The following is a 12,905-nucleotide window of genomic DNA, read 5'->3' as shown; positions in this document are numbered from 1 at the left end:
AGCCCCCTTCACCGATGTTCCCATTTGTTCTCTTGTCTTACGCACTTTATTTACCTCCTTCCAGAACATCTTTTCATTCTCCCTAAAATTTGATGGTACTCTCTCACCCCAACTCTCATTTGCCCTCTTCACCTCTTGCACCTTTTTCTTGACCTCCTGCCTCTTTCTTTTATACATCTCCCAGTCATTTGCACTATTTCCCTGCAAAACTCGTCCAAAAGCCTCTCTCTTCTCTTTCACTAATAATCTTACTACTTCAACCCACCACTCACTACCCTTTCTAATCTGCCCACCTCCCATGCTTCTCATGCCACAAGCTTCTTTTGCACAAGCCATCACTGCTTCCCTGAATAAATCCCATTCCTCTCCCCCTCCTCTTTAGTCCTTTGCTTTCACCTTTTTCCATTCTGCACTCAGTCTCTCCTGGTACTTCCTCACACAAGACTCCTTCCCAGGATCACTTACTCTCGCCACTCTCTTCACCCCATTCTCTCTTCTTTTCTGAAAACCTCTACAAATCCTCACCTTCGACTCCACAAGATAATGATCAGATATCCCTCCAGTTGCACCTCTCAGTTCATTAACATCCAAAAGTCTCTCTCGCGTGCCTATCAATTAACACGTAATCCAATAACGCTCTCTGGCCATCTCTCCTACTTACATACGTATACTGATGTATATCTGTCTTTTTGAACCAGGTATTCCCAGTCAACAGTCCTTTTTCAGCACACAAATCTACAAGCTCTTCATTTCCATTTATGACACTGAACACCCCATGTACACCCATTATTCCCTCATCTGCCACATTACTCACCTTTGCATTCAAATCACCCATCACTATAACCTGGTCCCGTGCATCAAAACTACTAACACACTCATATATATGATATATGATTTATAGTATCAATGATATTTCGATATTGTGTTGCAGAGGTTCCTTGTTTACCACTGTATTTTCAACTGGAGTTCTGAGTTTCAGTGCTTGAGATAATGGGTGCCATTTTACCATCTATGAGTTTTCAATATCTGCATTATTTTTTCCGGCTGTCAGACAAGTATTGCTTCTGCTGTGGGCTACTACTGGCTAAGCCTTGTAGTACCAAGCATAGTTGTGGCATGAAGATGTGCATAGCAGTCACCTGCACTCTGGCTGCATTGTTCTCTCTTACTGTGACTCTCAACAAGTGAGAGACTCCAGTGCATTACATACTTTTGAGAACTTGTGTGTTGCTCTTTGCCCTTTAAGCTTAAAGCTAGTAATGGTAGTTATGCCAACCCAAGGAGGGAAAGAAAAGTTATGCCTTCAGAGCAAAAACTGGACTCATTTGCTTGCCTTGCATATGGTGAGAGTGCACTGTTTGTTAGGAGACTTTTTGGTGTTGGTGAATCAAGTGTTAACCAAGATGAAAATTAAGGAAGCCTTTTGTGTGGCATATCTGGCTGGCTGCTTTATAGGAATGCAGAGGCTAAGTGCAAAGCATTGGGTAATATTTTGCCATTATTCTAAACCATATCATACCATTACTTATTCCATTTCTGTATAGTTTAGTACATCATTTCTTTTTACTTTTGTTGAAAGACCGTGTGTCTAAGGTATAACATGCTGATTTTCAATTTTGAATTAGTCATTATAGGACTTGAAAATATTTCTCTTGAGAATTTCACTCCCCAAACCCCCTATTTTCCATAAGGCTAGTACTTTGCCAACTGCAGTTTTGCCTATCATTGGGTTTTGCAGGATTGTAACCTCTGGAGTTGGCAAGGGACCTTTGTACCAACAAGTGCAGTCAGGGATTTACTTATGTATTAAAGACTGATGGATGGCAATGACTGATCTGGTGAAAGGAACTTCAGTTTTGCCTTTCTTTTAGTCTTGGAGATCTAATACACAAATTTTTACTTGTTCAGATGAATCACAGATGGTTTATTTTGTATTGCAGAATGGTATGGATGAGCTAATAACTGGAGATCCTTTACAACCTCGTGTGACAGACACAAAAGTTTTTGCTAGCTGAGGCATCTTGAGTTTTTCTTCAGGCTTAGGTAAGATGTTTTAGCTTCTTTGATGAAGTATTTTTAACATGAAATTGAGACAACCATTTCCTTTGTGTTATGTGTTTGTTTGTAGATGTTGCTCCATGCTAAAGCCTGGTTTCACTTTTCACAAGTTTAATTTTTAGCCAGTCTTTAAACAATAAACTTTAATTTTCATGCCTAATTTTTCATAATTTCCTGAATAGTTAGGAACAAACAAAAGAACAGCCTCATTTGCTCACATCCATTATCTGGTTGTCATATATAATGAAATGAAACCATAGTACTACATTCTCAGCTAATCCCCTCAAACCTATCCCTGATTTACCCAGATTGTTTCATAAGCCCTAGTCCATTCCATTGATGACATTGCTCCCTTGTATACCATAATATAATTCCCTCTGTTTCATTCACATCTCATGACCCCCTACGTGTTCATGTCCCACTCACTTAAAGCATCTTTTACTCATTCCTTTCACCTCCTCCTTGGACTCCCCCTTCTAATTGTTCCTCCTCCTCCTAAGTTTTATGCATTTTCATTCAGCCTCCTCTTGTATACCCTTTTTGTCAGCCTCTCCTAACATCTTTACCCTTTTAGTCAGCCTCTTCAAACTTGTAACCCCTTTCAGTCTTCCTCTTCTAACATATATACCCATTTAGGCAGCATCTTCTAACATATATACCTGTTTAGTCAGCATCTTCTACATTGTAAAACATTTTAGTCAGCCTCTCCTAACATGTATACCCTTTTAGTAAGCCTCTCCTAAAATGTATACCCTTTTAGTCAGCTTCCCCTAAAATGTGTATGCTTTTAGTCAGTCTCTCCTCACTCATCCTGGCCATATGTGCAAAAATTTTTTGGCACACTCTTCAGCTCTTTCTTACATGCTCTTCTTACTACCACAGGTCTCTCTTACCCTATCATTTCTTATTGGATCAAATTTCCTCACACAATGCAGTGTCCATAGACATTTCATTTACAACATATCCCCTCTTTTCCATACACAACTTTTCATGTCTGGCCCTTGCCTCTTATCTGTACACCACTGTAGGGACTATTAAACCATCAAACATACCTAACATTGCACTCTCAAACAGTGAGCTCTTTCCACACACTCTTCAGTGTGCCCTTGGCTCCCTCACCCAACCTGTGGCTTACTTCAGCTTCCATGGTTCCTCTATTGCCATATCCACTCCCAGGTAAATAAAATGCTCCACTTCCTCTAGATTCTCTCCATTTAAACTTGCACTTCATCTAATCTGTCTCTCTCAACTGTTGAACTTGATAACCCTACTTTTATTCACATTACTTGTCAACTTTCTCCTTTCACACATTCCCAGACTCAGAAACCAAATTTTGCAGTTTCTCACTCAAATTTGTTATCAGTGCCAAATTGTCAGCAAATTGGAACTGAGCCCCCCCTCCCTTCTTTATCAGACTTTAGACATCTCCTCTTTCCAAAAAATCTCGTCTCCTTACAAACTCATCCATAAACTCATTAAACAGCCATGGTGACATCACACACTCCTGCTGCAGACCCATGTTTGTTTGAATCAGTCACCCTCCTCTGCCTACTCACACATTTGCCTTACTCTCATTGAAAACCTCACCCTGTTTTAGTAGCTAGTTTCCTCCCACACCATATATTTGTCACACCATTCACAAAGCATCTCAATCAAGACTATCATAGGCTTTCTTGAGATCCATAGATGTCATGTATGGTTCCACGTGTTTGCTTCTTCAAAGCAAATACCTGATTCACACATCCTCAAACACTTCTGAAACCACACTGCTCCTCCCCAATCTGATGCTCTGTACATGCCTTCACCCTCTCACTCAATACTCTCCCAAATAATTTCCTAGGAATAGTCAACAAACTTATGCCACTGTAGTTTGGACACTCTTTTTTATCCCCTTTGCATTGTACAATGGCACAGTGCATGGATTCTGCCAGTCCTTTAGCACTTCACCATGGTCCATATATTCATTGAATATTCTTACCAACCAATTAACAACACAGTCTCCTCCTTTAATAAATTCCACTGCAATACCATCCATAACCTCCTCCTTGCTGGGTTTCATCTTCTGCAGAGCTTTCACTACCTTTTCTCTTAACCAAACCATACATTTATCCACAACCCTATCTATAGCCCATGCCTTGCAACCATATAACATTGTTGGAACCACTATTCCTTCAAACATACCCTATTTTGCTCTCTGAGATAATATTTTCGCCTTCCATACATTCTTCAACGCTACCAGAACCTTTGTTACCTCCCCCACCCTGTGACTAACTTCCACTTTCATGATTCCCTCTGCTGCTAAATCCACTCACATATAGCTAAAGCACTTAACATCCAGTTTTTTCCATTCAAACTTACCTCCTAGTTGACTTGTCCCTCAACCCTACTGGACCTAATAACCTTGCTCTTATTCACATTTACTCTCATCTTTCTTCTTTCACACACTTTACCAGACTCAGTCACCAGTTTCTGCAGTTTCTCACCCGAATCAGCCACCAGCACTGCATCATCAGCGAACAACATCTGACTCGCTTTCCAAGCCCTCTCATCGACAACAGACTGCATACTTGCCCCTCTCTCCAAAACTCATGCATTCACCATCCATAAACAAATTAAACAACCATGGAGACATCATATACCCCTTCTGCAAACTGACATTCCCTGGGAACCAATCACTTTCCTTTCTTCCTACTCGTACACATGACTTACATCCTCTATAAAAAATTTTCACTGCTTCTAGCATCTTACCTCCCACACCATATACTCTTAATACCGTTCCATAGAGCATCTCTATCAGCTCTTATCATATGCCTTCTCCAGATCCTTTAATGCCATATACAAAATCATTTGTTTTTCTAAGTATTTCTCACAAACATTCTTCAAAGCAAACACCTGATCCACACACCTTCTACCACTTCTGAAACCACACTGCTCTTCCCCAATCTGATGCTCTGTACATGCCTTCATCCTCTCAATCAATACCCTCCCATATAATTTCCCAGGGGGTAGATGAGTAATGATAGTTTGATAGTTCCCATGCATTCCTCACGTGTTGTAGAAGGCGACTAAAGGGCACGGGAGCAGGGGCTTGAAACCCTTCCCTCCTTGTATTTTAACTTTCAAAAAGGGGAAACAGAAGAAGGAGTCACGCGAGGAGTGCTCATTCTCCTCAAAGGCTCAGATTAGGGTGTCTAAATGTGTGTGGATGTAACCAAGATGAGAAAAAAGGATAGATAGGTAGTATGTTTGTGGAAAGGAACCTGGATATTTTGGCTCCGAGTGAAACAAGGGTAAAGAGGAAGAGTGGTTTGAGAATGTTTTGGGAGTAAAGTCAAGGGTTGGTGAGAGGACAAGAGCTGAGGTAAGGAGTAGCGGTACTCCTGAAACAGGAGTTGTGGGAGTATGTGACAGAGTGTAAGAAAGTAAACTCTAGATTGATGTGGGTAAAACTGAAAGTGGATGGAGAGAGACGGGTGATTAATGGTGCCTATGCACCTTATGGGCGTGAGAATAACACTCAAGAGAGGCAAGTGTTTTGGGAGCAGCTGAGTGAGTGTGTTAATAGTTTTGATGCACGAGACTGGGTTATAGTGATGGGTGATTTGAATGCAAAGGTGAGAAATGTGGCAGTTGAGGGAATAGTTGGTGTACATGGGGTGTTCAGTGTTGTAAATGGAAAAGGTGAAGAGCATGTAGATTTGTGTGCTGAAAAAGGACTTGTTATTGGATAATGTGTTAATTGAAAGGCATGCGAAAGAGAGACTTTTGGATGTTAATATGCTGAGAGGTATAACTGGAGGGGTGTCTGATCATTATCTTGTGGAGGCGAAGGTGAAGATTTGTAGAGGTTTTCAGAGATGAAGAGAGAATGTTGGGGTGAAGAGAGTGGTGAGAGTAAGTGAGCTTGGGAAGGAGACTTGTGTGAGGAAGTACTAGGAGAGACTGAGTGCAGAATGGAAAAAGGTGAGAGCAAAGGACATAAAGGGAGTGGGGGAGGAATGAGAAGCAAGGGAGGTGGGCAGATTAGAAAGGGTAGTGAGTGGTGGGATGAAGTAGTAAGATTATTAGTGAAAGAGAAGAGAGAGGCATTTGGACGAGTTTTGCAGGGAAATAGTGCAAATGACAAGGAGAGGAAAATTATATGGGAGGGTATTAATTGAGAGGGTGAAAGCATGTACAGAGTATCAGATTGGGGAAGAGCAGTCTGGTTTCAGAAGTGGTAGAGGATGTGTGGATCAGGTGTTTGCTTTGAAGAATGTACGTGAGAAATACTTAGAAAAGCAAATGGATTTTTATATAGCATTTATGGATCTGAAGAAGGCATATGATAGAGGAGATAGAGATGCTCTGTGGAAGGTATTAAGAATATATGGTGTGGGAGGCAAGTTGCTAGAAGCAGTGAAAAGTTTTTATCGTGGATGTAAGGCATTTGTACGAGTAGGAAGAGAGGGAAGTGATTGGTTCTCAGTGAATGTTGGTTTGCGGCAGGGGTGCGTGATGTCTCCATGGTTGTTTAATATGTGTATGTATGGGGTTGTTAGGGAGGTAAATGCAAGAGTTTTGGAGTGTGGTGCAAGTATGCAGTCTGTTGTGGATGAGAGAGCTTGGGAAGTGAGTCAGTTGTTGTTCGCTGATGATACAGTGCTGGTGGCAGATTCGGGTTTGGAACTGTAGAAGTTAGTGACTGAATTTGTTAAATTGTGTGAAAGAAGAAAGCTGAGAGTAAATGTGAATAAGAGCAACATTATTAGGTACAGTAGGGTAGAGAGACAAGTCAATTGGGAGGTAAGTTTAAGTAGAGAAAAACTGGAGGAAGTGAAGTGTTTTAGTTATCTGGGAGTGGATTTGGCAGCGGATGGAACCATGGAAGCGAACATGAGTCACAGGGTGGGGGAGGGGGGAAAAGTTCTGGGAAAATGTGTGGAAGGCAAAAACTTTATCTCGGAAAGCAGAAATGGGTATGTTTGAAGGAATAGTGGTTCCAACAATATTATGTGGTTGCGAGGCGTGGGCTATAGATAGAGTTGTGCGGAGGAGGGTGGATGTGTTGGAAATGAGATGTTTGCGGACAATATGTGGTGTGAGGTGGTTTGATCGAGTAAGTAATGAAAGGATAAGAGAGATGTGTGGAAATAAAAAGAGTGTGGTTGAGAGAGCAGAAGAGGGTGTATTGAAATGGTTTGGTCACATGGAGAGAATGAGTGTGGAAAGATTGATAAAGAGGATATTTATGTCAGAGGTGGAGGGAACAAGAAGTGGGAGACCAAATTGGAGGTGGAAAGATGGCGTGAAAAAGATTTTGAGCGATCGGGGCCTGAACATACAGGAGGGTGAAAGGCGTGCAAGGAATTAGAGTGAACTGGAACGATGTGGTATACCGGGGTCAGTGTGCTGTCAATGGATTGAACCAGGGCATGTGAAGTGTCTGGGGTAAACCATGGAAAGTTTTGTGGGGCCTGGATGTGGAAAGGGAGCTGTGGTTTCGGTGCATTATACATGACCACTAGAGACTGAGTGTGAACGAATGTGGCCTTTGTTGTCTTTTCCTAGTGCTACCTCGCACGCATGCGGGGGGAGGGGATTGTCATTTCATGTGTGGCAGGGTTGTGATAGGAATGAATAATGGCGGCATGTATGAATTATGTACATGTGTGTATATTTATATTTCTGTGTATGTATATGTATGTATGTATACGTTGAAATGAATAGGTATGTATATGTGCATATGTGGACGTGTATGTATATACATGTATATGTGGGCGGGTTGGGCCATTCTTTCATCTGTTTCCTTGCACTATCTCGCTAATGCGAGAGACAGCAACAAAGTATAATAAATAAATAGGTAAACAAAATGGGCATTTTTGTATATATATATGTGTATTTGAGTTGATGTGCCATTCTTCGTCTGTTTCCTGATCCTACCTCGCTGATGAGGGAAACAGTTATTAATTATATTGAATGTAAACTTGACCATTTTACTGTATGCTGCATTGTTGGTTCACTTTCCCTCTTGTATAGGTATTACTTTGGTTTTTGCTCATGTATGCTGGCTGCTTGTGTGACCTTACCACTAGATAGACCATGCAATACTCAGCAGGCTGTTGCATCACATGATTAGTGTGTGGCCATTGGCAACTCAAGGGTGGGCTATTTTGGTACCTCCTTCTTTCCCTACTTGTCGAAACTCCAGAAATCTCTCTACCCCCTCCTGTCTTTCCAAACAACTATGACCTGACATATTTTTTAAGACAGGTCTTTCACTTTCCCAAATATTCGTAAATACTTTCCCTTGTCTTTTTCAATTTCATAATTCTCTATGATCGCACCTAATAGGGAAATGAATATTTGATCTCTAAGTGATTGAATACCTTTCGTCTCGCATCCATCAGCAGGATGGTCTAGGCAAGCAGTAGTGTTCATGAAGATGAAAGCCGGCAAGGCGGCGGGTTTAGATGTTATTGCAGTGGAATTTATTAATAAAGAGGTTGACTGTGTTGTTGACTGGTTGGTAAGGATATTTAATATATGTATGGCTCATGGTGAGATGCCTGAGGATTGGGGGAATGCATGCATAATACCATTGTACAAAGGCAAAGGGGATAAAGGTGAGTGTTCAAATTACAGAGGCCTAAGTTTGTTGAGTATTCCTGGGAAATTATATGGTAGGGTATTGATTGAGGGTGAAGGCATGTACAGAGCATCAGATTGGGGAAGAGCAGTGTGATTTCAGAAGTGGTAGAGGATGTGTGGTCAGGTGTTTGCTTTGAAGAATGTATATGAGATATACTCAGAAAAACTATTGTATTTGTATGCAGCATTTATGGATCTGGAGAAGGCATATGATAGAGTTGATAGAGATGCTTTGTGGAAGGTATTAAAAGGGAACGAGGAGAATTGGGAGACCAACTTGGAGGTTGAAGGATGGAGTGAAAAAGATTTTGAGTGATCAGAGCCCAAACATTTAGGAGAGTGAAAGGCGTGCAAGGATAGAGTGAATTGGAACGATGTGGTATACTGGGGTCGACATGCTGTCAATGGATTAAACCAGGGCATGTGGGGTAAACCATGGAAAGTTTTGTGGGGCCTGGATGTGGAAAGGGAGCTGTGGTTTCAGAGCATTATACATGACAGCTAGAGACTAAGTGTGAATGAATGTGGCCTTTGTTGTCTTTTCCTAGTACTACCTTAGTATTTTCTAAGTATTTTCTAAGACGTTCTGGAAGGAGGTAAATAAAGTGCGTAAGACAAGGGAGCAAATGGGAACTTCAGTGAAGGGGGCTAATGGGGAGGTGATAACAAGTAGTGGTGATGTGAGAAGGAGATGGAGTGAGTATTTTGAAGGTTTGTTGAATGTGTTTGATGATAGAGTGGCAGATATAGGGTGTTTTGGTCGAGGTGGTGTGCAGAGTGAGAGGGTTAGGGAAAATGATTTGGTAAACAGAAGAGGTAGTGAAAGCTTTGCGGAAGATGAAAGCCGGCAAGGCAGCAGGTTTGGATGGTATTGCAGTGGAATTTATTAAAAAAGGGGGTGATTGTATTGTTGACTGGTTGGTAAGGTTGTTTAATGTATGTATGATTCATGGTGAGGTGCCTGAGGATTGGCGGAATGCTTGCATAGTGCCATTGTACAAAGGCAAAGGGGATAAGAGTGTGTGCTCAAATTACAGAGGTATAAGTTTGTTGAGTATTCCTGTTAATTATATGGGAGGGTATGGATTGAGAGGGTGAAGGCATGTACAGAGCATCAGATTGGGGAAGAGCAGTGTGGTTTCAAAAGTGGTAGAGGATGTGTGGATCAGGTGTTTGCTTTGAGGAGTGTGTATATGTATATATATATGTATATATATGTATATATGTATATATATATATATATATATATTATCCCTGGGGATAGGGGAGAAAGAATTCTGCCCACGTATTCCCTGCATGTTGTAGAAGGCGACTAAAAGGGAAGGGAACGGGGGGCTGGAAATCCTCCCCTCTCGTTTTTCATTTTCCTAAAGAAGGAACAGAGAAGGGGGCCAAGTGAGGATGTTCCCTCAAAGGCTCAGTCCTCTGTTCTTAACGCTACCTCGCTAATGCGGGAAGTAGCGAATAGTATGAAAAAAAAAATATATATATATATATATATTCTGTTTCCCATTTTAGAAAGTTAATACAAGGAGGGGAGGATTTCCGGCCCCCCGCTCCCGTCCCCTCTAGTCGCTTTCTACGACACGCGAGGAATACGTGGGAAGTATTCTTTCACCCCTATCCCCAGGGATAATATACATATATATATACACACACACACACACACGCACACACACACACACACACATATACATATGAAAAATGTAAGAAACAATTTAGAAAACAAACTTTTAGCTTGAAATGAATGAAAAAATGAACGTCACATAATGGTTCAACCTCTGGCTATGGAAAAGGAAATGTACAATTTATTCACACAAGCGCAAGGAAACAGACGAAAGAAATGGCCCAACCCCCCCCATACACATGTACATACACACGTCCACACACACAAATATACATACCTACACAGCTTTCCATGGTTTACCCCGGACGCTTCACATGCCTTGATTCAATCCACTGACAGCACGTCAACCCCTGTGTACCACATCGCTCCAATTCACTCTATTCCTTGCCCTCCTTTCACCCTCCTGCATGTTCAGGCCCCGATCACACAAAATCTTTTTCACTCCATCTTTCCACCTCCAATTTGGTCTCCCTCTTCTCCTCGTTCCCTCCACGAGTAGTAGTAGTGGTGATGTGAGAAGGAGATGGAATGAGTATTTTGAAGGTTTGTTGAATGTGTCTGATGACAGAGTGGCAGATATAGGGTGTTTGGGTCGAGGTGGTGTGCAAAGTGAGAGGGTTAGGGAAAATGATTTGGTAAACAGAGAAGAGGTAGTAAAAGCTTTGCGGAAGATGGTTGGTAAGGTTATTTAATGTATGTATGACTCATGGTGAGGTGCCTGAGGATTGGCGGAATGCGTGCATAGTGCCATTGTACAAAGGCAAAGGGGATAAGAGTGAGTGCTCAAATTACAGAGGTATAAGTTTGTTGAGTATTCCTGGTAAATTATATGGGAGGGTATTGATTGAGAGGGTGAAGGCATGTACAGAGCATCAGATTGGGGAAGAGCAGTGTGGTTTCAGAAGTGGTAGAGGATGTGTGGATCAGGTGTTTGCTTTGAAGAATGTATGTGAGAAATACTTAGAAAAGCAAATGGATTTGTATGTAGCATTTATGGATCTGGAGAAGGCATATGATAGAGTTGATAGAGATGCTCTGTGGAAGGTATTAAGAATATATGGTGTGGGAGGCAAGTTGTTAGAAGCAGTGAAAAGTTTTTATCGAGGATGTAAGGCATGTGTACGTGTAGGAAGAGAGGAAAGTGATTGGTTCTCAGTGAATGTAGGTTTGCGGCAGGGGTGTGTGATGTCTCCATGGTTGTTTAATTTGTTTATGGATGGGGTTGTTAGGGAGGTAAATGCAAGAGTCTTGGAAAGAGGGGCAAGTATGAAGTCTGTTGGGGATGAGAGAGCTTGGGAAGTGAGTCAGTTGTTGTTCGCTGATGATACAGCGCTGGTGGTGGATTCATGTGAGAAACTGCAGAAGCTGGTGACGGAGTTTGGTAAAGTGTGTGGAAGAAGAAAGTTAAGAGTAAATGTGAATAAGAGCAAGGTTATTAGGTACAGTAGGGTTGAGGGTCAAGTCAATTGGGAGGTGAGTTTGAATGGTGAAAAACTGGAGGAAGTGAAGTGTTTTAGATATCTGGGAGTGGATCTGTCAGCGGATGGAACCATGGAAGCGGAAGTGGATCATAGGGTGGGGGAGGGGGCGAAAATTTTGGGAGCCTTGAAAAATGTGTGGAAGTCGAGAACATTATCCCGGAAAGCAAAAATGGGTATGTTTGAAGGAATAGTGGTTCCAACAATGTTGTATGGTTGCGAGGCGTGGGCTATGGATAGAGTTGTGCGCAGGAGGATGGATGTGCTGGAAATGAGATGTTTGAGGACAATGTGTGGTGTGAGGTGGTTTGATCGAGTAAGTAACGTAAGGGTAAGAGAGATGTGTGGAAATAAAAAGAGCGTGGTTGAGAGAGCAGAAGAGGGTGTTTTGAAATGGTTTGGGCACATGGAGAGAATGAGTGAGGAAAGATTGACCAAGAGGATATATGTGTCGGAGGTGGAGGGAACGAGGAGAAGAGGGAGACCAAATTGGAGGTGGAAAGATGGAGTGAAAAGGATTTTGTGTGATCGGGGCCTGAACATGCAGGAGGGTGAAAGGAGGGCAAGAAATAGAGCGAATTGGAGTGATGTGGTATACAGGGGTTGACGTGCTGTCAGTGGATTGAATCAAGGCATGTGAAGCGTCCGGGAGTAAACCATGGAAAGCTGTGTAGGTATGTATATTTGCGTGTGTGGACGTGTGTATGTACATGTGTATGGGGGGGGTTGGGCCATTTCTTTCGTCTGTTTCCTTGCGCTACCTCGCAAACGCGGGAGACAGCGACAAAGTATAAAAAAAAAATATATATATATATATATATATACATACACATACATACGCACATGTGCGCACACACACACACACACACACATATACATGTGTATACATGTGAAAAACGTGAGAAATAATTTGGAGAACTGAAGCTTCTAGCTTGAAATGAAATGACAGCTGGAGACTGAGTGTGAACGAGTGGGGCCTTTGTTGTCTTTTCGTAGCGCTGCCTTGCACACATGAGGGGGGGGGGATGTTGTTCCACGTGTGGCGAGGTGGCGATGGGAATGAGTGGGGGCAGACAGTGTGAATTGTGTGCATGCGTATATGTGTGTGTGTC

General features: G+C 42.1%; 1 protein-coding gene across 7 annotated transcripts in view; it reads left to right on the top strand.

Moving 5' to 3' along the window:
• The window catches only part of LOC139747138 (nuclear transcription factor Y subunit alpha-like), a 211,476-nt gene that overhangs the window by 177,057 nt on the left and 21,514 nt on the right, over positions 1-12,905 (top strand). For all 7 annotated transcript variants that reach the window (XM_071659059.1, XM_071659061.1, XM_071659062.1 and 4 more), the window contains one exon: positions 1,941-2,043. In XM_071659059.1, coding sequence (XP_071515160.1) covers positions 1,941-2,015 — 75 coding nt within the window. In that variant the 3' untranslated portion in view covers positions 2,016-2,043. The remainder of the gene's footprint in view (positions 1-1,940; positions 2,044-12,905) is intronic.

This window comes from Panulirus ornatus, chromosome 67 (assembly GCF_036320965.1).
Source record: "Panulirus ornatus isolate Po-2019 chromosome 67, ASM3632096v1, whole genome shotgun sequence".
Lineage (NCBI taxonomy): Eukaryota > Metazoa > Arthropoda > Malacostraca > Decapoda > Palinuridae > Panulirus > Panulirus ornatus.
Note: the sequence above shows the minus strand (reverse complement) of the source record. Positions and strands in the feature narration are given on the sequence as shown.